At 40.3% G+C, this 21,815-nt stretch overlaps 1 protein-coding gene across 2 annotated transcripts in view; it reads left to right on the top strand.

The window, feature by feature from the left end:
• The window catches only part of UBE2E3 (ubiquitin conjugating enzyme E2 E3), a 128,620-nt gene extending 107,263 nt beyond the window's left edge, over positions 1-21,357 (top strand). For both annotated transcript variants that reach the window (XM_073633750.1, XM_073633751.1), the window contains exons 4-6: positions 142-274; positions 2,572-2,719; positions 20,751-21,357. In XM_073633750.1, the coding sequence (XP_073489851.1) occupies positions 142-274; positions 2,572-2,719; positions 20,751-20,848 (379 nt within the window). In that variant the 3' untranslated portion in view covers positions 20,849-21,357. The remainder of the gene's footprint in view (positions 1-141; positions 275-2,571; positions 2,720-20,750) is intronic.
• The last annotated feature ends 458 nt before the right edge of the window (positions 21,358-21,815 follow it).

The raw sequence follows: 21,815 nt of genomic DNA, 5'->3' as shown, positions 1-21,815 counted from the left end.
ACGGAACGGAGAAAGATGTTGAGTACAGGTCCACTTTAAATATTTGTTTGCAAAATGCTTATATATTGGATGACTGCATGGGGGTATTTTGATGAATATGGGAAACTTTATAACATTTTACTTTTTCTCCTTTTTTTACAGTGCCGGTCCTAAGGGAGACAACATATATGAATGGAGGTCAACGATTCTGGGACCCCCAGGATCTGTATATGAGGGAGGTGTATTTTTTTTGGATATCACGTTTTCTTCTGATTATCCTTTTAAGCCACCAAAGGTAAATCCTGAATACTGCATTATTATTTGATCAAACGTTTATCTTGCGGTCTTGTAATCTCTGTGTAAAGTGATTTTATCTCTTGGAGTATTCTGCTACTCTGGCAGCCTTTGGAACTACGAATATTGTAAATTATTACTAGACTCATAACTCATAGGCAGATATTCCTCATCCAGTGTAAAAACTTGGATAACACAAAGTTTAATTTGTGTGCTTCAAACAGGAGGCTGTGCCTTTCGACTTCTCCATTTTTTCTTATTTAACTAAGCCAGCACATTTTCAGCTGTAAATTTAAGAGCAGCAACAAGCCAAAGGTTTTAAGGAACTATGAAAATCTCTATAATAACAGCCCCGTGTCTTGGATCAGTAACACTGAAATTCTTATTGCCAGTAATACTAAAACTGTCTGTTGGAGACAAATATAGAAGCATGGGATAAGACTTTAGTTGTATTTTTAAATCTAGCACAGCTAGAAATAATATGACGCTTAATGCAATTTTGAGTGAGAAGGCGAAAGTATTTGTACAGCCATATATGGGGTCATATTGTGTTCCACGTTGCTAAATGTGCCTGTTCTTTGCTGGTTATGGGAAGGATTTAGCTGCTGTCTGTAGGACATGTTGAAATTCCAATTTAAGGTTAATTTATCTCCTTAGGAAAATGTTGTCTGCCCATCTTGGTTAAAATTGTGCAATACTAAAAAGCTTCTGCAAATTTACCACCAGCCTGGCTTATTTGTGGATATAAAACCATGCGTGGGACTGTTCCCATTTCTCTAAAGGGAAGGGGTACAATTGCTGTGAGAGATTTTTTGGGGTGTCAGAAAAGTTCTGCATCTGACAATTATTGCTCCCAATCAGATCTTTTAATATCCCATTAACACCTTGGTAATTTTGTTGTGTTTTACCCAAAACACTCAAGATTTCTCTTCTATTACGTGCTGCCTGTTCACATTTGTTCGTCATACAGCCATTTATTGCACAAAAAAGTACATGATCTTTAACATGCTGAATCAAATAGTTTTTTCATGTATTCGCATATGTTTAGCACTCCTAAGACTGACTAAAGCCTGGTACACACGGGCTGAATGTTGTGCCGCATTAGCTGGTTCAATAGAAACCGGCCGACATTCAGCCCCGTGCGTACTGCAGCGAGTCTGACAGAAGCCGGCCAAACAGCATGACCAAAAAAGGTCTGCAGATCGGCTCCCGATGACCGTAGTGTTTTCTTGTTTTTTTTTTTTTTGGGGGGGGGGGGGGGGGGCGGCACACGCATCTCTTTCAGAGCACAATAGAACAACAGGGGAGATTGCTGTACTAGTTGCATAGTTAGTACAGAGGCTCCGACCTGAGCTGTCAGGATTTTTTTATTCAGCCCACTTGGTTGAATGAAAAAGACTAGCAGTGTGTATGCAGCTTAAAATGTGCCCAGCTTCGAAAAGCTTGCTCAGCTTTCTCTCAGCTTTTGCAGCATTTGAAATTTGCATGTGCACCATGGCAAAAAACGCTCTCGTTTCCTATTGAAATTGCTTCACGTTGCTCACAAGAGATTTTCCCACATAGTAAAGCCTTTACAAAAGTGCCTATAATACAAACTTTATGCAGTTTGTTTGTCTCAGAGGACTGGTATTGGGGTTGTGGGTAAACCACTTGAACACCCACATGAATTTTGGGTAGGACTGGAGCCTTGTAATGTAATGATGCTCAAAGTATAGTGCCACTTGCATTCATTTTGGCTTACCATATACCACTCATTACTATCCATGTACAAAAGAGGAGTAGCTGGGTACCCTTTGGCTTGTGTCCAAACACGTTTTATTGCTGCATAACATTTTTATTTTATTAAAAAATGTTTGGCCTATGACAAATTTTAGACCCCAAGACTGCATGGTTATATGAAGTGACAGCAGGATGAATTTTGCTATAGTGTAAAAAAGTGATGATTCAATCAAGTTTCTGGAAGCAAGCCATGGGTGTCCTGCTGTTCCTCTCCTCTTTATTATTAAATATATGAAGTAAAAGGAACCTGAAATGACAGCATGCTGCTTGGACAAACATAACTTATACCTAAAAATAAGATCTCATCGGCCACAAGTGTTCGTTATTAATGGTATTTTTATTACTTCTAGCATATAAATCTGGGCCCAAGATTGTTGTCATTTCATGGAGACTTGTTGGGGGACTAAATAATCCTGTGCCCTATTTGTTATTCGTGTTGTAAAATTTGGAATATTGTGAAATTTGTAAAGTTGAGATTCCTTTTGATCTATGTGCTCAACAGTAACACATTTTTTCCAGGTTACGTTCCGCACCAGAATCTATCACTGTAATATCAACAGCCAAGGAGTAATCTGCTTGGATATTCTGAAGGACAACTGGAGTCCAGCATTGACTATATCAAAAGTTTTGCTATCTATTTGTTCCCTTCTGACAGACTGTAACCCTGGTACGTATACATACCGTGTACTTGACGTGAAATTCTCACAGGTTCGCTGAAATCCAGATTTGTGTTTACCAATGGTTACATGAGTCTTGTGAAGTTACTGTTGTGTGCAAATTTGGTTTGACCCAATCATCATCCTTCTCAGTACAACACAGCAATGTTTTTTTTTTTTTGTTTTTTTTCCTTGTCGTTCAAGACATGATCAATGTTTTTTGGGCCCAGGTGGTTCTGTTAGTTGCGGACAGTAAGATCCTAAGATTTTCTACTTAGTACTATTCGTTCTTGGAAATACTGGATGAATTTTCATGGATTATTGGAGGGAGTAGATCTAGTTCTAGCACATGCTATTTTTTGTCTTTTTTTTTTTTTCTCCCCTCTGATGCCGATTCATTGACAGTAATCGTTTAACAGAACAGCTTAAAAATGTCTAGACCCAGTATTTAATTATGTTGCTGCCTTATAAAGTGGTTTTATAACAGCAAGCATACAGCATACAAAAAGTTCATATCATGGTAATGCTAAAGTTGCAACAAATGTAGAGCAAAGAATATTTGCTTTGTCTAGGGCACATGAATAGTGTGTTTCTATTTTACAATGTTAATTACGTGTTTTTCTTTTAAATGGAACATTGAAATTATTAGACCTAATAGGCCTGGCATCAAATTTCCATTAGCGTTGCATCTTGCTTGCGGTGAATGTTCTTGTCTGTTGGGCAGAGTATGCTGGTTAAAGGAAAGCTCAAGTCAAGAAAAAAAAAAAGTTTACAAGTAATATGAATCATGTTGTGTGAGGTTGTTTTGTTTGTTAAAAATTCTAATTCCAGCCAAAACTCAACCTTAGGTTGTAAACCTCCAAAAAAAAAAAAAGAAAAAACTGCAAGAAAAAGGCATAATGAGCTAGTATGCATCACATACTAGCTCATTATGAAATACTTACCTTAGAACGATGCCCCGCTGACACGGCCGACATCTTTCCCGCAGTTACTCACGGGTTTGCGGGCATCGGAGTGTGGTTGCTGCCAGTCACAGCATGGGCCCGGAAGAAAACTGCACAAGTGGGCTGTTCCTTTAGTGCGCATGCAACGATGACGTCGGCAGCAGCGTATGTAGTAAATATTTCCTAAACAGTGCACGTTTAGAAGATATTTACAGTACCTACAGGTAAGCCTTACTATAGGCTTACCTGTAGGTACAATTAAAGAGGAAGACTGTTACTAAACTAAACCCAGGACTCTGTTACTAAACCCAGGACTCTGCATTCACTATATCTGTTCTCCCACAGTACACAGAACATGGGAACGCAATAGTTTTATTGAATATAAACTGCTAAATATCTTTTCTCATCAGCGGTTTTTAGCAGTCTTGTGACTTTTATCAGTGTCTGGTTAAAGCTTGTAGGAGTTTTCATTCTGCTCTGACTGTCCTATGAGGCTGCAGCACCCCTGACCCTCAGTCTAGACAGTGCTGATCACATGCACCCTCCCAAGAAAAAAAAAAAAAAATACTCTCTAGCAATACACACCAAACTGAGCATGTGCAGAGTGCCCCCGAGGCTCTGTTCTGTCAGCAGATAGATTGGGGACAGTGGAAGCAGGGATGGATCAGAGAAGACAGGATCAAACAGCTTTTTACACAATGCGGAGGATTAATCCCTTAGGTTCCACAGTGAGTATAACCGGCATGATTTACTGCATATACAGACTGATTTTACTGTTGTGGGTTTAGTAACACTTTAAGTTTAAGTACAGATCTGCGTACTCGGCTTTCCGGCGTTATACCGGGATGATGCCTGCAGCTGCAGGCATCATCCGGTACCGTTGTTTACAGCGGGCGATCGGGACGTCCCTCCCGCCACTCTTACCGGGCCTCCCGATCGCAATCCCAATCAGCTGCCTTCGGCGGCTGGGGGCGGGCTGGAACGAAGTTGTGGGCGGCTTCGTTCCAGCCTTCTCAATGTAAACGCGGAAGCGACATCATGACGTCACTTCCCGTTTACTCGGCTGCCAATGGCGCCAGTTTTAAACAAATATACAGTGTTCAGAATCGCCGTTTTTGGCGATCTGAATACTGTGAAGTGCAAAGGAGGGATCAGGTGTCTTTTGGACCCCCGATCCCTCCATAAAGAGTACCTGTCACCACCTATTACTGTCACAAGGGATGTTTACATTCCTTGTGACAGCAATAAAAGTAAAAAAAAAAAAATTTTTTTAAACACAATTTCTAAGTATAAAAATAAATAAATAAAAAAAAATTTTTTTTTAAAGCTCCCCCGTGCCTGTGAGCTTGCGCAGCGAAGAAAACACATACGGAAGTCGCACCCGCAACGGTGTTCAAAGCACACATGTGAGATATCGCCGCGATCGTCAGAGCGAGAGCAATAATTCTAGCCCTAGACCTCCTCTGTAACTCAAACCTGGTAACCGTAAATAAAATTTAAAGCGTCACCTACGGAAATTCATAGGTACCATAGTTTGTCGCCATTCCACGAGTGCGTGCAATTATAAAGGGTGACATGTTTGGTATCTATTTACTCGGCGTAACATCATCTTTCACATTATACAAAAAAATTGGGGTAATTTTACTGTTTGGATTTTTTAAAATTCATGAAAGTGTCCCTTTTCCAAAAATTTGCGTTTAAAATACCGCTGCACAAATACCGTGTGATATAAAATATTGCAACAATCTCCATTTTATTCTCTAGATTCTCTGCTAAAAAATATATATAATGTTTGGGAACTCTAAGTAATTTTCTAGCAAAAAATATGGATTTTAACTTGTAAACACCAAATTTAAAAAATAGGCTAAGTCATGAAAGGGTTAATTTGTGCATATTTTGCCTCCCCTGGTTCCATTCTCCCACCTCATAAACATGCTAATTACATTTTTTAAATAAAACCTTTCCATTTTTCGCTACATAAATTATTTTAAACTCATGATGTCTTCACTGGATCTCTGTGCTTTGCTATGCAATGCAGGCAGATCATGACTGGCAGGAAAGCCCAGCAGGATGCTATACTGGCAACACAGGATTGCCGTTGTGAATAAAGCCTTAAGCCTCATTCACACTGGTAGTCCTGCATTTAGATTTGATTTTCAAAAAGCAGAAGTCATCTGGGAAGTCTAAACAATTTGTATTCTTTCCAGATCACCTTTTTCTGTATTTAGATGTTCCAGATTAAGCAGGTTAGCTATACTAAGATGTGTTTAGCCCTGTTTTAGAGTGTCTAATCTGATCCTGCACACACAGATTTCTATTTTGGCTAAACTGACTGCACCTATTGGCACCATTGAAAAATCATTGCTTGCATTTAGAAATGTCTAAACACAGGTTTAACGGTGCCAGTGTGAATGACGGCTCACAGCTCAAGTCATAGCACAGAGCAGCAAACTGTAATCCTATAGGAAACAAAAATAAAAAATTAAGCCAATTGGAGAGATGTCCTTGTGTTCAGACAGACTATACACTGACTGGCTCCTGAAAGTAAAGTGTATTTTTACACAACCTCACAGCTGCTATCTAGAGAATGCTGAAGAGCTGTGACATAAGGGTGCAACAAAGAGCTTACAGAATCCTCTATGCACAGGAAGAGCAAGAGTCACTTTCCTTCCTGTTGTCTGGTGCCTGTCAAATAGATAGGAAGTAGGGATGAGCTTCGAGTTCGAGTCGAACTCATGTTCGACTCGAACATTGGCTGTTCGCAAGTTCGCCGAACAGCGAACAATTTGGGGTGTTCGCGGCAAATTCGAATGCCGCGGAACACCCTTTAAAAGTCTATGGGAGAAATCAAAAGTGCTAATTTTAAAGGCTAATATGCAAGTTATTGTCATAAAAAGTGTTTGGGGACCTGGGTCCTGCCCCAGGGGACATGAATCAATGCAAAAAAAAGTTTTAAAAACGGCCGTTTTTTCAGGAGCAGTGATTTTAATAATGCTTAAAGTCAAACAATAAAAGTGTAATATCCCTTTAAATTTCGTACCTGGGGGGTGTCTATAGTATGCCTGTAAAGGGGCGCATGTTTCCCGTGTTTAGAACAGTCTGACAGCAAAATGACATTTTGAAGGAAAAAACTCATTTAAAACTACCCGCGGCTATTGCATTGCCGACAATACACATAGAAGTTCATTGATAAAAACGGCATGGGAATTCCCCAAAGGGGAACCCCGAACCAAAATTTAAAAAAAAAAATGACCTGGGAGTCCCCCTAAATTCCATACCAGGCCCTTCAAGTCTGATATGGATATTAAATCCATACCAGACCCTTATCCGAGCACGCAACCTGGCAGGCCGCAGGAAAAGAGGGGGGGAGGAGAGTGCGCCCCCCCCCTCCTGAACCGTACCAGGCCACATGCCCTCAACATTGGTAGGGTGCTTTGGGGTAGCCCCCCAAAACACCTTGTCCCCATGTTGATGAGGACAAGGACCTCATCCCCACAACCCTGGCCGGTGGTTGTGGGGGTCTGCGGGCGGGGGGCTTATCGGAATTTGGAAGCCCCCTTTAACAAGGGGACCCCCAGATCCCGCCCCCCTGTGTGAAATGGTAAGGGGGTACAAAAGTACCCCTACCATTTCACTAAAAAACTGTCAAAAATGTTAAAAATGACAAGAGACAGTTTTTGACAATTCCTTTATTTAAATACTTCTTCTTTCTTCTATCTTCCTTCATCTTCTGGTTCTTCCTCCGGCGTTCTCGTCCAGCATCTCCTCCGCGGCGTCTTCTATCTTCTTCTCCTTGGGCCGCTCCGCACCCATGGCATGGGGGGAGGCTCCCGCTCTTCTCTTCTTCTTCATCTTCTTCTCTTCTTCTTTTCTTCTCTTCTTCATTTTCTTCTCCGGGCCGCTCCGCACCCATGCTGGCATAGAGGGAGGCTCCCGCTGTGTGACGGCGTCTCCTCGTCTGACAGTTCTTAAATAACGGGGGGCGGGGCCACCCGGTGACCCCGCCCCCCTCTGACGCACGGCGACTTGACGGGACTTCCCTGTGACGTCACGGGGAATGCCACAGGGAAGTCCCGTCATGTCCCGTGCGTCAGAGGGGGCGGGGTCACCGGGTGGCCCCGCCCCCCGTTATTTAAGAACTGTCAGACGAGGAGCGCCGTCACACAGCGGGAGCCTCCCTCCATGCCAGCATGGGTGCGGAGCGGCCCGGAGAAGAAAATGAAGAAGAGAAGAAGAGCAGAAAAGAAGAAGATGAAGAGAAGAGCGGGAGCCTCCCCCCATGCCATGGGTGCGGAGCGGCCCGAGGAGAAGAAGATAGAAGACACCGCGGAGGAGATGCTGGACGAGAACGCCGGAGGAAGAACCAGAAGAGCCAGAAGAACCAGAAGATGAAGGAAGATAGAAGAAAGAAGAAGTATTTAAATAAAGGAATTGTCAAAAACTGTCTCTTGTCATTTTTGACAGTTTTTTAGTGAAATGGTAGGGGTACTTTTGTACCCCCTTACCATTTCACACAGGGGGGGGGGCCGGGATCTGGGGGTCCCCTTGTTAAAGGGGGCTTCCAGATTCCGATAAGCCCCCCCGCCCGCAGACCCCCACAACCACCGGCCAGGGTTGTGGGGATGAGGCCCTTGTCCTCATCAACATGGGGACAAGGTGTTTTGGGGGGCTACCACAAAGCACCCTCCCAATGTTGAGGGCATGTGGCCTGGTACGGTTCAGGAGGGGGGGGGCCGCACTCTCGTCCCCCCCTCTTTTCCTGCGGCCTGCCAGGTTGCGTGCTCGGATAAGGGTCTGGTATGGATTTTAGGGGGGACCCCACGCCGTTTTTTTTTTTTTTTTTTTTGCCGCGGGGTTCCCCTTAAAATCCATACCAGACCCTTCGGTATGGAATTTAGGGGGAACCCCATGTCATTTTTTTTTTTTTTAATTTTGGCCGGGGTTCCCCTTAATATCCATACCAGACATGAAGGGCCTGGTATGGAATTTAGGGGGACTCCCACGTCATTTTTTTTTTTTTTAATTTTGGTTCGGGGTTCCCCTTTGGGGAATTCCCATGCCGTTTTTATCAATGAACTTCTATGTGTATTGTCGGCAATGCAATAGCCGCGGGTAGTTTTAAATGAGTTTTTTCCTTCAAAATGTCATTTTGCTGTCAGGCTGTTCCAAACACGGGAAACATGCGCCCCTTTACAGGCATACTATAGACACCCCCCAGGTACGAAATTTAAAGGGATATTACACTTTTATTGTTTGACTTTAAGCATTATTAAAATCACTGCTCCTGAAAAAACGGCCGTTTTTAAAACTTTTTTTTGCATTGATCCATGTCCCCTGGGGCAGGACCCAGGTCCCCAAACACTTTTTATGACAATAACTTGCATATTAGCCTTTAAAATTAGCACTTTTGATTATTCATGTTCGTGTCCCATAGACTTTAACGGTGTTCGCACGAACTTTTTTCCTGTTCGCATGTTCTGGTGCGAACCGAACAGGGGGGTGTTCGGCTCATCCCTAATAGGAAGCATGGGAAAATTTTCTTCCACAGGGACTTCTACAATAATGAGAAGAAAAAGTAATAGAAAAACGTTTTGGCTAAAGCTGGGTTTTAACCTCTTCAGTACTGGGCACTTTTACCCCCTTCCTGCCCAGGCCAGTTTTCAGCTTTGAGCGCTATCACACCTTAAATGACAGTTGTGCAGTCATGCAACGCTGTACCCAAATTACATTTTTATCATTTTTTTTCACACAAATAGAGCTTTCTTTTGGTGGTATTTAATCACCGCTGGGTTTATTTATTTTTTTTCAAAAAAAAAGACGGATGTGCACTGATTAGGCGACACTGATTGGCGTCACTGCTGGGCACCGTTGGGGCTGCACTGGTGATCTGTACAGGTCTCCCCTGTGAAGAAATGCTGCTGATCAGTTTGTTTCTCCTCACACTCTTGTCAGTGTGAGGCAAGGAACATTGACAACTGGCATTTCCTTGTTTACATGTGTTCAGCTGTGATTGGACACAGCTGATCACATGGGTAAAGAGCCGCGTCATGTAATGCATTTTCTTTTAACCCGTGCATACTAGAAAAGAAAATAGAAACAGCTATTCAATGTTTCAATTGTCTATGCAGAATAAGTTATTGGGAATTCTTATTACAATGAACTTGATACCTTTTACGTTTTCTAAACTGGGCTGAACTTTTGAGGCCGTGTCCTGAAATCAGAGGAATATCTTTGATTCCAATAGCTTTTTTGATTGTCTTGATTTTTCTGTTTTTTGAGTGTAAAATGTATTTTTGACAAATGTGCTTCAAATAGCAGATCAGCAAAGCAGCACCTTGTTTTTATTAACAAATATAAATAGCATATTTGTCTTGGAAAATGTTACAACAAGCAAGAATGCTTTCCGTCATGATCGTTTATGAAACAGCTTTGCTTCATTGAGTATACTTGCAAATTTGAATTGCATATCTTTGTTTGTGCTGTAAATTATGTTCTTGCATTACTAATTTCCAGGGCAGAACAGATGGTGAAGGTTTAATTTTAAGTAATGTTTCTATTAAAATACCTATACTGTCAACTGTACATGGAGTGTTTTTTAAGATCTTAAAAAAAAAAAAGTGATCAGTTTTGAGTTTAAATGGCACTATGTGTTCTCAGTTTTTACACAAGGCTCAAACCATTAAAAAAATATAAAATAAAGGGAAGCTCCACTCATCAGTTTTTCAGAGCTAAACTCTGAAAGCTGTGGCCAAAAATGTCAGAGGACAAAGGGCTTGTCACCAGTATTGCCTTGTTATCTCCCTGCAGCTAATCTTTCCCCATTACTGACTAATGTCTTGCTGTGCATGGTGTCTCTGTGCTTCATGTCAGAGCTTCTAGCAAGGAGAACAGGGAGCATCATGGTGTTGACATTACCAAATCTTTCCCTAACACTCCTAACACAAGCAGTCAGAGGCAGCAGTGCCTTAGATCAGTGCTTCCCAACCTTTTAAGTCAAGTTAACTCATTCCAAAAATTGTAAAGAAAATAAACAAATAGTTTTACATAATACAGCAGCATCCACGCACATAGGACACCAAACATTACAGATGATTTATTCTTGCAAATACACCTTTGCACACTGGCACTGATTAGTATTCTATTGTTTCCCTTTTACCTCAGTTTCTCTCCCTCACTCCGTTATTGTGACCCCAGTGCTAACGGAGAGAGGCAGGGGAGAGGCAAACAAGATGCTGTGCAGGCACCCAACATCCTCCTTATCAACTAATGACATCAAGCTGTTGGGATGCTAGCGGGTGGCCTACACAATGCCCATGGTTGCAGTACTGCACAATAAAAACCTATGGTTTTGTGTAACAAAAAGCAGTCTTGATCCACCCGCTGGCTTGTTGACATTTTTTGACCAATTTGGTCCAATTTTTAGGTATTTTGGCAAGGGACCCCTGAAGATCCCAGAAAGCACCCTTGTTGAAAAAGGCTGCCTTAGGCGCATGCGCGGAGGCTCTGAGGATAGCAGTGTAGGACCGGAGCTCCACACAGAGCCGGCCATACAGCGAAAATAAAAGGCAGATAACCACTTTCAGGAGTTCCCAAAATAACGGGAACAGGTTGAGGAGACCCCAGGGCACCTTTCCCTATTGATGAGAAGAAAAAGCCCTGCATCTTATCTTGGAGTCCTTTGAAAAGCGAGTCATTCTCCGCAAATGGCCGGAGCACCTCAGACAACAGTTCACTCAGGAGCTGAGGTATCCACAGCAGGCAGGCAAATTGTTAACCCTGCGACTCTCTCATATGTTCCACAAATATCAGGATTAGTTCCTTCTCTTAACATGTCATCTCCTAAAGCTGCAGTATCTTTGATAGAACGTTCTGTGGGACTTATGGAAATGCACTCAGTGGATGCTAACCCTATTTACCCTGACTCTATAACTGTACAAACAGTGCAAACTCCTAAGGTAACTTTTAATGTGACTGAGTTAGTTGCTAGAATCTCTGAATTGCTAGACAAAGGACTAACCCAACATGCTGACAGTATTACAGGGGAAATAAGGGCAGATTTCCAGTCCCTGGGAAAAAGAATTGAACATATAGAACACAAGCTAGATGTCACTGTCTCCAAGACAACTCAGAATACTGACCATTTGCAATTTATGCAAGAACAGCTTGACACTACTCAGATTAGGATGGATGACCTTGAGAACTGATCGAGGAGGGATAATTTTCGGATCAGAGGACTACCAGAATCAATTTCTGATGTGCAAACGGCAGTTCAATATATTATCAAATCCTTGATTACTTCAGTTCCAGCTCATAAATTAGAACTGGATAGGGCACACAGGTCCCTTGGCCCTCTGAGGAAGGATGGATCCCCAAGAGACATTGTAGTAAAACTGCATTATTATTCTATCAAAGAAGAAGTGATGAAGAGATCTCGTCAACAGGAACAGATTCAGTTTCAAGGGTCAGACATCCAAATATTTACCGATATTTCCCCCTACACCATACAAAAGAGACGATCATTGAAACCCCTCTTGGCAGCACTCACCAAGAAAGACATAATATATCGTTGGGCTTTTCTGTTTGCCCTGAAATTTACTTACAAAGGTAAACAACATGCATTTCATAGCTTTCCAGAGGGTGAACGTCTGCTGTTGGACCTGAAGCTCATTACACATGAATCTGACATGGAAACAGCACCTACACAACAGGGTTCAGCTAAACGTCAATCCCCTATAAGCCCACCTCCTTCACGTTGGAATAAAGCTAAATACAGGAAAGTCAAGGATAACCTCCCACCCTGATGAGTCTCATAGCTCTTCTGTGTGAAATTTTTCTAATTTTTCTTTTCTTTTCTTGCCATGTTCCTCAGAAGGAAAAGAAGGAAATTTTTTTTTTTTTCTTCTGTTTGTTCATAAATATCGAACCTAGACTGACTTGATTCTTACTAAAAAAGACTATTACAGGAATATAGTTCGGTGGTTTCTGCATAGTTTATCTGAGTCAAAACCTTTACCACTTACACTGAAATCTAGTCAGTTTGGACTCAGTTTTTTTTTTTTCTTTTCAATTATTCCCCTAGCTAGATAGTTTGGATTGCTATCTCAAAAGGGGGTTCCTGTTAGCGGGTCCTGTACTTTTGAATATTTTATAATTTTTTCATATGCTGTCACTGGCCGGTGCTGATGCATTGTGCCGGTGTCTTGCCGAATAAGTTCCCTCGGCGGATAAGTTCCCCCCCTGTACTGCGCAGGCGCAGCACCTGCGCAGTACGAACTACTAACAGCCGCCGGAGATAGCCGAAGCTCAAAATCCACAATCAGCTGTACACGGCGCCTGCGCTCTGGGTCCAGGTTCCTTCCCTACCATCCAAGTGGACCTAGAGGGGGAATCTAAAAGAGCCGAGCGCAGCGAGGCCGTGCCCGAAGCGTGGCAAGCGCAGCGAGGCCGTGCCCGAAGCGTGGCGAGCCCATGAGGGGCCCTCTTACAGGCGCCGTGTACAGCTGATTTGGACCTATTCCCCTTCGGCTATTTCCGCCGGATCCTAATGCGCAGCACCTGCGCAGTAGAGGGGGGTCCTTATCCGCCGAGCAGAACTTTCTCGGCAGAACACCTGCACCTACTACTCAAACCAGTTGTTTGCTGCTTTGTGTGGTAGGTTTCTAGCCCTTTTTATGGGCTGTTTAAAAATTTTTGTTCTGAATGAGGGGAGGGAGTCTTATTCCTCCCCACATTCCAGGCCTGGTTATGGCCTTTCAGTGCTTTATATATCCATGATGTCTCTTTTTATGCCTATTCTTTTTTTTTTTTTTCTTCTTTTCTTCTAACCTCTTTTCTCTTCTAGCCTGTCTGCCGATGGGATATCCTTATAAGGTGTATTTAGAAATGTTAATCTCAATAATAGTAAACTATTTTTTCTTCTCTACTTTTTCTACCACATGGAATGGGGTAGATGACTGTGGATTGGTCAGCGTTATTTGCTTTTTGATCCATGGCTGGTAGTAATGCTACTTCTTCCCCCCTCCGTATTATCTCCCATAATACTCAGGGGTTGACGGAAGGCCTTTCAGGTCTACCGTGCTCGTCACATTGATGTAGTTCTCCTACAGGAGACTCATTTTCCACTGCGGTACACCCCCCTCATTTTTACATGCACACTTCCCAGTATTTTATTTGGCTAATGCTGAAAACAAAACGAAGGGAGTAGCGATTTATATTTTCTAAACAATGCAAATTTAATTATAAAATGGAACACAAGGGCCCGGAAGGAAGGTTTTTATTGGTTAAAGGTACGATTGATAAGTTATATACTTTCATTTCTTACTATGCTCCTAATAAAGGACAAACACAGTTCTTCAGACAATTGTTTAAGACCCTTGGCCCACTTATGGAAGGTGTAATAATTATGGGAGGTGATTCAAATACAGCCTTTGATACTGGTCTGGATAAATCTAATCCACTTAAAGCACAATCAGTTAGACCCAGCAGAGCTAGTTTACAAATAGCGCAAATGATTTTTCAATCGGGTTTAACTGACATTTGGAGGGAACTAAATCCAAACATATGAGATTTTACTCGCTACTCAAATCCACACCAGTCTTATTCACGTATAGATCACATCCTTGTCTCTATACATCATATTCCATTGGTCATTACATCCTCTATCTTAGACATAGCTTAGTCAGACCATTTCATGGTTCTATTAACAGTAAGAAGAGATAATTATGGACAACAGGGTTCTCATTGGACTCTTAATCTATTTTGAAGGACCCCATTATAGTGTCTGAAATACAGGAGGCTCTGCGGGAATACTTTCACTTTAATGATGTGGGTGATGTTTCTGCAGAAACTCTATGGGCGGCTCACAAGATGACCATTAAAGGTAAACTAATACAAATTTCAGCGAGACGAAAGAGAGAGAGTGTCAGAAATAGAGAGATTGGAGAGCGATTTTATTAATTTAAGTAAACCTCATAAAAGATCCCTCCATTGTTCCTATTTCCAAGCTAGATGCGGCTCGGACGGCCCTGAATTTGGCTCTCACAACAAAGGAGGATAAATCTATCAGATGGTCTGGGGCCAAGTTTTATCAGACTAAAGACAAAATAGGAACCATGCTAGCACATAAATTGTCACCTAGGCTTCGTTCACACGCTCTTCCTAAAATCAAACAGGCAGATGGTACCTTTACCCTAAATTCACAGCGCATAATGAAGGGATTCAAGGACTTTTATGCTGAGTTATATAAGGCAGAGATAAATTCTAACCCCACTAAAATAGACGAGTTCCTAGACAACTTACATCTTCCAACACTAATGACTACTCGTAAAGCAGAAATGGATGCTCCCATATCCATTGAGGAGGAGTCAGACGTTATAAAAGCCTTAAAGGATGCTACAGCGCCAGGGCCTGATGGCTTCTCTACCCCTTATTATAAAACTTTTTCTGATCTTCTAACCCCCTACCTCACTAGATTCTTCAACTCCATGACTAAGGGCACTCGGATAGGTAATCAACTCAATATGGCATATATTTCTGTAATCCCAAAACCAGATAAAGACACCAGCCAAATGGAGAACTATAGACCTATCTCTCTAATTAATAATGATCTTAAAATATTGACCAAAATATTAGCTAACCGATTGGCTTCATTTATAGGACTATATATTGATAAAGATCAGGTGGGGTTCATCCCTGGTAGACAGGGTCCTGATCAAGTGCGAAGGACGGTTGATCTTATATCAATAATGTAATCAAAATGGGAGGGAGGTCAAAAACAAGAAGGAATGCTACTATTGCTGGACCTCCAGAAAGCATTTGATTCAGTATCATGATCATATCTTTTTGCAGTCCTTAGAAGATGGGGATTTGGACCAAATATTTTAGGAATCTTGGAAGCCTTATATTCAACACCAGTAGCCAGAGTCAGACTTCAGGGACTTTTCTCTGACCCAATAAGGATTAGCAGGGGCACACGTCAGGGCTGCCCCCTCTCACCCCTGATATTCACTATAATGATTGAAACCTTGGCAATAGCCATTCGTGTTAATCCGAATATCAGGGGGATTCAGTGTGGCACAACAATCATAAATGCGCACTGTTCGCTGATGATCTTCTGCTATTTTTATCCTCCCCAATTTCCTCTTTACCCGAGATATGTTCATTGCTCAATGAATTTGCATCAATTTCAGGACTAAGAGTGAATATGTCTAAATCTTGGGCTCTCAATGTATCCCTCCCAAGCTCTATGGTCTCCCAATTGCAGGAAACACATGAATTTAGTTGGAGTAAATCATCAATTAAATATATGAGAATTAATATAACTCCCAAGATTGAAAATCTGTAACAAGCAAATTACCCCCCAATGCATCGAAAACTTGAAGCTGATCTCAAGAATTGTGAGTCATACAATATTGCCTGGATTGGTAGAATTAATTCGGTCAAGATGACTTTATTGCCTAGACTTTTGTATTTGTTTAGATCCCTTCCTATCCCGATTAGAAGGGACCATCTAAAACATTTCAAGGTAAACTATTTATTTGGAACAAGAAAGGTTCACGTCTATCAAATCGTAACTTATTTAATCTCCCTAAGCAAGGTGGATTGGGTTTTCCAAACCTCCTTTGGTACTTACAAGCAGCCCGATTAGCACAATTGTCCGTTTATATACCTTAAAACTGAGTGACCAGATTAGATATTAATAGAAAGTCTAGATTTTACCAGATCTCAAGCTTTGTTCACTCTACCTAACTAAACCTAATCCTCCAAGATTTATGGCATATGAAGGTTGGTGTGCACAAGCCACGGAGCGGAAGGGAGGGATTTTTGTGATCTATGCTTCACTTGGGATCTGGAAGACTGGTATGAGAACTATTCTAATTCGATCAAAGGTTTATATAATCCTTCACTCATCAAAGCTAATGTTAAAATATTCACGAGATGGTACTTGGTTCCCACAAGATTGGCAGCAATGGTCCCTTCCACTTCACCCTTATGCTTTAGAGGCTGTCAGGAAATAGGTTCTATGATTCGCATATGGTGGGAATGTCCCAGAATCCGAGGATTTTGGAATAGAGTCTTCTAAATCATATGAAAGGTTACAGGTTGTGCTATCTCTCAAACACCAGCGATTGCCTTGCTGAATGGATTCTTGCCGCATGTCTCTAAAATCACCCGTAAATTGATTCTGTTTATATTGACAGGAGCCAAATTGACTATTGCCAAAGCATGGAAGAAGTCTTCGGTATCTCTATTGTCCATGAAAAGGAAGATTTCATGGATAATGGAACAAGAAAAAATGGTTAGTTCCTTATTGGACAAGACCACACAATTTGAAGCCACTTGGGAACCCTGGGCTCGGTTTATGGGAATTTCTCTGATACCGGACATAGGTAGCAACACCAATCGCTGATTTTTGAGTTTCACATCGGACAGACAGGCATTCTATACTCTTTTTCTGTACTATTCCTTTATCTTTTTTCTTCCCCCCTAGTCTTTTTCCTTTAAATATCTTCTTTTTCTGGTTTAGGAACAGTATAATTTTTCCTTAAAGTTACATATAAATTCTCAGGTTTATATACTAATTTTTCATACTAGGGTCAGGATGTCTATTTTTGATCTATTATAATGGGAACATTGTATTGTACCCCTGATAAATTCCGTAATAATCTTTGAGCTGGATATAACGGATTGTTAATATATCTCCTCTCTTCTCTCAAAAGTTTATTAGAGAAAAAATGGATAATGAGAGGGAGAATCCTCACCCCTCCCTGGACACAGTGTGATCCCCTTTGGGGTGTCGAAGGGGGAGTGAGGCTTCAACATATCTTACAATAAGCAGGTGTACAATTTGAAATTGAATGGATATAGTCAAAGTTAAGAGTTTACATTATATTACTTATACTTTATTTCTTTATATTGTTAGTGCTGTTCACCACAGTAATAAGACAACCAATAGACTGTGATCACATATTTTGAATTCGCTGTGAATTATATTGTACTGATTTTTTTTTTTTTTGCTGATTATACGGTACTATTTTTTCAATGATGATAATAAAAAAACTTGAATGATAGAAAAAGGCTGCCTTAGATCTCACTGCAAATATACAGCTGTGGGGCTGTAGGTATACCAGAAAGTACATTGCTATTTTTTAGATGGAATTTCATATACAAGTAAATTTTTTATGGTACTGCTTAGGTGCAATTAACATTTCTAAATGTATGTTATAGCACAGCCAATCTTCACTTTTTGGAGTTCAGTGTTAATCTGCCTAAAAACTTGAGATTGGTTATAGGAATAAATTGCAGGCAAAACAGCATCAGATGTAATCATTAGAGCCCCAATTTCCCAAATCCCAGAGGTGTGCCAATAGACTACTTCCAACACATCTCAATGCCTATAAGTATCCATCTATAGAAAATCTGACAAGTCAGGTGAAGCATAGGTTTGTCTGTATGAAAGTGGCTCCAATTTTTAGAAAATGGTAGTGAAACCACCAAGGTTAGCCATGTTTCCATGCTGACCTCACCTCACTAATGTTATTACATCCTGTATTATAATAATTAAATAATAATTACATAAACCTTTTAAAGGTATATTATCAACCAAGATAGTCTTGTTACATGTAGGGGTATGTGCATGGTGTAGCTTTACTTCGTATTAAAAAAAAAAAAAATCTAGTGCTGTGATGTCTACCTCACAACTTTTGTGCTGCCCTTCAGCCCTAGATGAAAATAAAGTTGCAGTTTAATTACTATGTTCTAAATATGTGCAAGTACATTGTTTGTTCATGCTGGAAACTGCCCGTGTCTGAATGTGCAGGGGCATTCCTCCTGAGTAACTTAGCAGCCAAAATAATTTGTTGCATGAGTTTACCAGTGGAGTGGAAATAAGTAATGTAAACTTTGACATCCCCGGCATCACTGTCAAAGTTACTTTTTCAGTGATGCAAATCTAGGTATGTACAGCACCATCTTCAAACTGAAGAGCGACAACCATATCCCTTTTCACCATGAAAAGGAATGTAGGCATGTGTGTGACACCTGCCAGCTATCATGTGCAAAGGGCAAGCCACATAGGCATTCTGGATTTCAGACGATTTTTGTATATGGTTGACTGTTATTCCTCTGATATTGCAGTGGTATATTTTTACTTTTATTTTCTTCTTTTGATTGTTTGCTACTTTTGTGTTAGAAATATAACCTTTCCTGCCTACAATGTTCTTAGATGTCTGGTATGTGAAACTAAAACCGAAGCAAGCTAGACGTGAATGGAAGCCATCTCTAGTGATTTATGGGCACAAGTCCCATGTTTTAGTGTAATATACATTGGGAACAAGAAAACTATTTTGTTACTTATCTTCATTATATCTTATAATAACTCTTATTACATCATGCTCCGTACCTCTTTTTTAAGTCACTTACCATCAGTTAAGTATATGCTCTGGGTAACCTCATTGCTATAGTTGTACCTCCTATAAATATTTGCACCTCTATAAATAGTTGCTTGTTCAAGCTTAGGCATTTGCCCTCAGTCCAGTTATCAGACCCTAGGTGTTGAGTTAGTGTTTCTCAGGTTTATTAGGCAAGTACAGTATGTGCTCCAATATAATACAACCCCAATTCCAAAAAAGTTGGAACACTGTGTAAAATCTATATAAAAATTGAATGCAATAATTTGCAAATCTTATAAACCCATATTTTATTTGCATTGGAAAATAAAAAACATCCGTGTACATGAAAGAATGAATGGGGCCATGTATAGTGAGATTTTGAGTGCAAACCTCCTCCCATCAGCAAGGGCATTGAAGATGAAACATGACTGGTTCTTTCAGTATGACAATGATCCCAAACACACCGCCCAGGCAACAAAGGAGTGGCTTCGTAAGAAGCATTTCAAGGTCCTGGAGTGGCCTAGCCAGTCTCCAGATCTCAACCCCATAGAAAACCTTTGGAGGGAGTTGAAAGTCTGTGTTGCCCAGCGACAGCCCCAAAACATAACTGCTCTAGAGGAGATCTGCATGGAGGAATGGGCCAACATACCAGCAACAGTGTGTGACAACTTTTGAAAACTTTGAAAGACTTACAGAAAACGTTTGACCTCTGTCATTGCCAACAAAGGATATAAAATAAAGTATTGAGATGAACTTTTGATATTTACCAAATACTTATTTTCCACCATAATTTGCAAATAAAGTCTTTCAAAAATCAGACAATGTGATTGTCTGGATTTGTTTCCACATTTTGTCTCTCATAGTTGATGTATACCTATGATGACAATTACAGGCCTCTCTCATCTTTTTAAGTTGGAGAACTTGCACAATTGGTGGCTGACTAAATACTTTTTTGCCCCACTGTATATTTAAAGTTTTTGCAATTTTACGCTGAACGTCATTCTGAAATTGTTCAACAATTTTAGAAGCAGCTGTTCAGATTGGTGAATCTCTGCCCATATTTTACATTCTGACTCTTTCTCTTTTTATACCGAGTCATGTTACTACTGACCTGTTGACAATTAAACTAATTAGTTGAAAATATTCTTCCAGCTCTTCCATGTTAGTACCACTTACTTTGCCAGTTTGTTACCCTGTCCTAACTTTTTTGAGACTTTTTGTGTCATCATCTTCAAAATTACCTTCATTTTTTTTTAAATGGTACACTTTCGTAGTTTAAACATTTGATATTTTTACATTTTCTATTGTAAATAAAATATGAGTTTGAGATTTGCAAATCATTGCATTCTGCTTTTTATAGAGATTTTTTACACAGCTTCACAACTTTTTAAGTATTGTGGTTGTAGGACCCTGCTATCTAAATACTGTACTTCCTAAAATGGTTTGCTTATTCATATGTACTCCTTCACACATTTTTCAGTTACCTCTAATCACTTGTAAATGTTTCCTGAACAAGGTTTAATGTCAAAAATACCTACTTAGATCTGTTTGAGTTTGATTTATTATTTGATCTTCTCTTCACCCTGAACTCGCATTGACTGGAGGCTTTTCAACGGCATTTGTTTTTGTACTTATATTCTTGATAGTTTTTTTTTTTATTATTTTGTTTTTTTTTACTATAATATTCTTTTCCTTTGCCTTTTTTTCAGCTGACCCCCTGGTTGGAAGCATAGCCACTCAGTATTTGACCAACAGAGCAGAGCATGACAGGATAGCCAGACAGTGGACCAAGAGATACGCCACATAAACTGTACAGTTTGAAGAAGCACAAGGCATCTGTACAATGTGCAACACATCTTTATAGCCTTTACAATACGGACTTCTGTGTATATGTTATACTGATTCTACTCTCTGCTTTTATCCTATACGGTATACTGCCCCAGGAGGTAAATGCTATCAAGAGTAGAACTTTGTAGCTGTAGATTAGTAATGTTAAAATGCCTACTTGCAAGTCTTGCTTCTTTGGGATATCAAAACGTATTTTGTGATGTACTAAGGATACCGTTCCAAACCAAATATTATAGTGCATTTTAGCCTAATTCATTATCTGTATGACGTTATTAAAGTTAGCTGTAGATTATTAGAGGATATGTCATTTGTATTAAACCCAGAAATATTTCCAATTATGTGGTACACGCTGTTGTGAAAACTGTTTTACCTTTTGTCAGTTTGTACTGAAAGGATTTCCTTTTATCCCTTTGTAGCTCAGAGAGCACCCAATGTATTATCCCAACACACAATAAACATGTTCCCTAAGGTGTAGTTTCTTTGCTTTCACATGTGGAGGTCAATGTACAATCGCAGTGACACAGTATCGGGTTTAATTTCAAGATTGCACTGTGAATTGGTTCTTTACAGTCTGAGGAACTGAGTTTTATATTTTTCTTTCAGATTATTCTTGTAGTTTTTTTTTTTTTTATCACTAATAGCAGCTGTAATTTGATGTTTTCTGTTATAAAATACTGATACTGTATGTGCATATGTCTATGATCGAATTACTAAATGAAGTTTGATTGTTGCAGAACAAAAGGTAAAAATTAATATTCGTAGCATATGTATATGCTGGTTATTCATCATAATCAGATATATTTGTTTTTTATAAATGCTGATGAGATGAATGCCAAGGTCTTTAGTCACTAGAGCTTTGGCAGTGAAATCTCTGGGATTGAATTGCCTTCCTGCTGCAGGCATTGCAGTGAGATCTTACTTATTTT

The sequence above is a fragment of the Aquarana catesbeiana genome, linkage group LG06, assembly GCF_042186555.1.
Source record: "Aquarana catesbeiana isolate 2022-GZ linkage group LG06, ASM4218655v1, whole genome shotgun sequence".
In the NCBI taxonomy this organism is placed as follows: domain Eukaryota; kingdom Metazoa; phylum Chordata; class Amphibia; order Anura; family Ranidae; genus Aquarana; species Aquarana catesbeiana.
The sequence above is the reverse complement of the archived record's forward strand: the minus strand, read 5'-3'. Positions and strand labels throughout refer to the sequence as shown.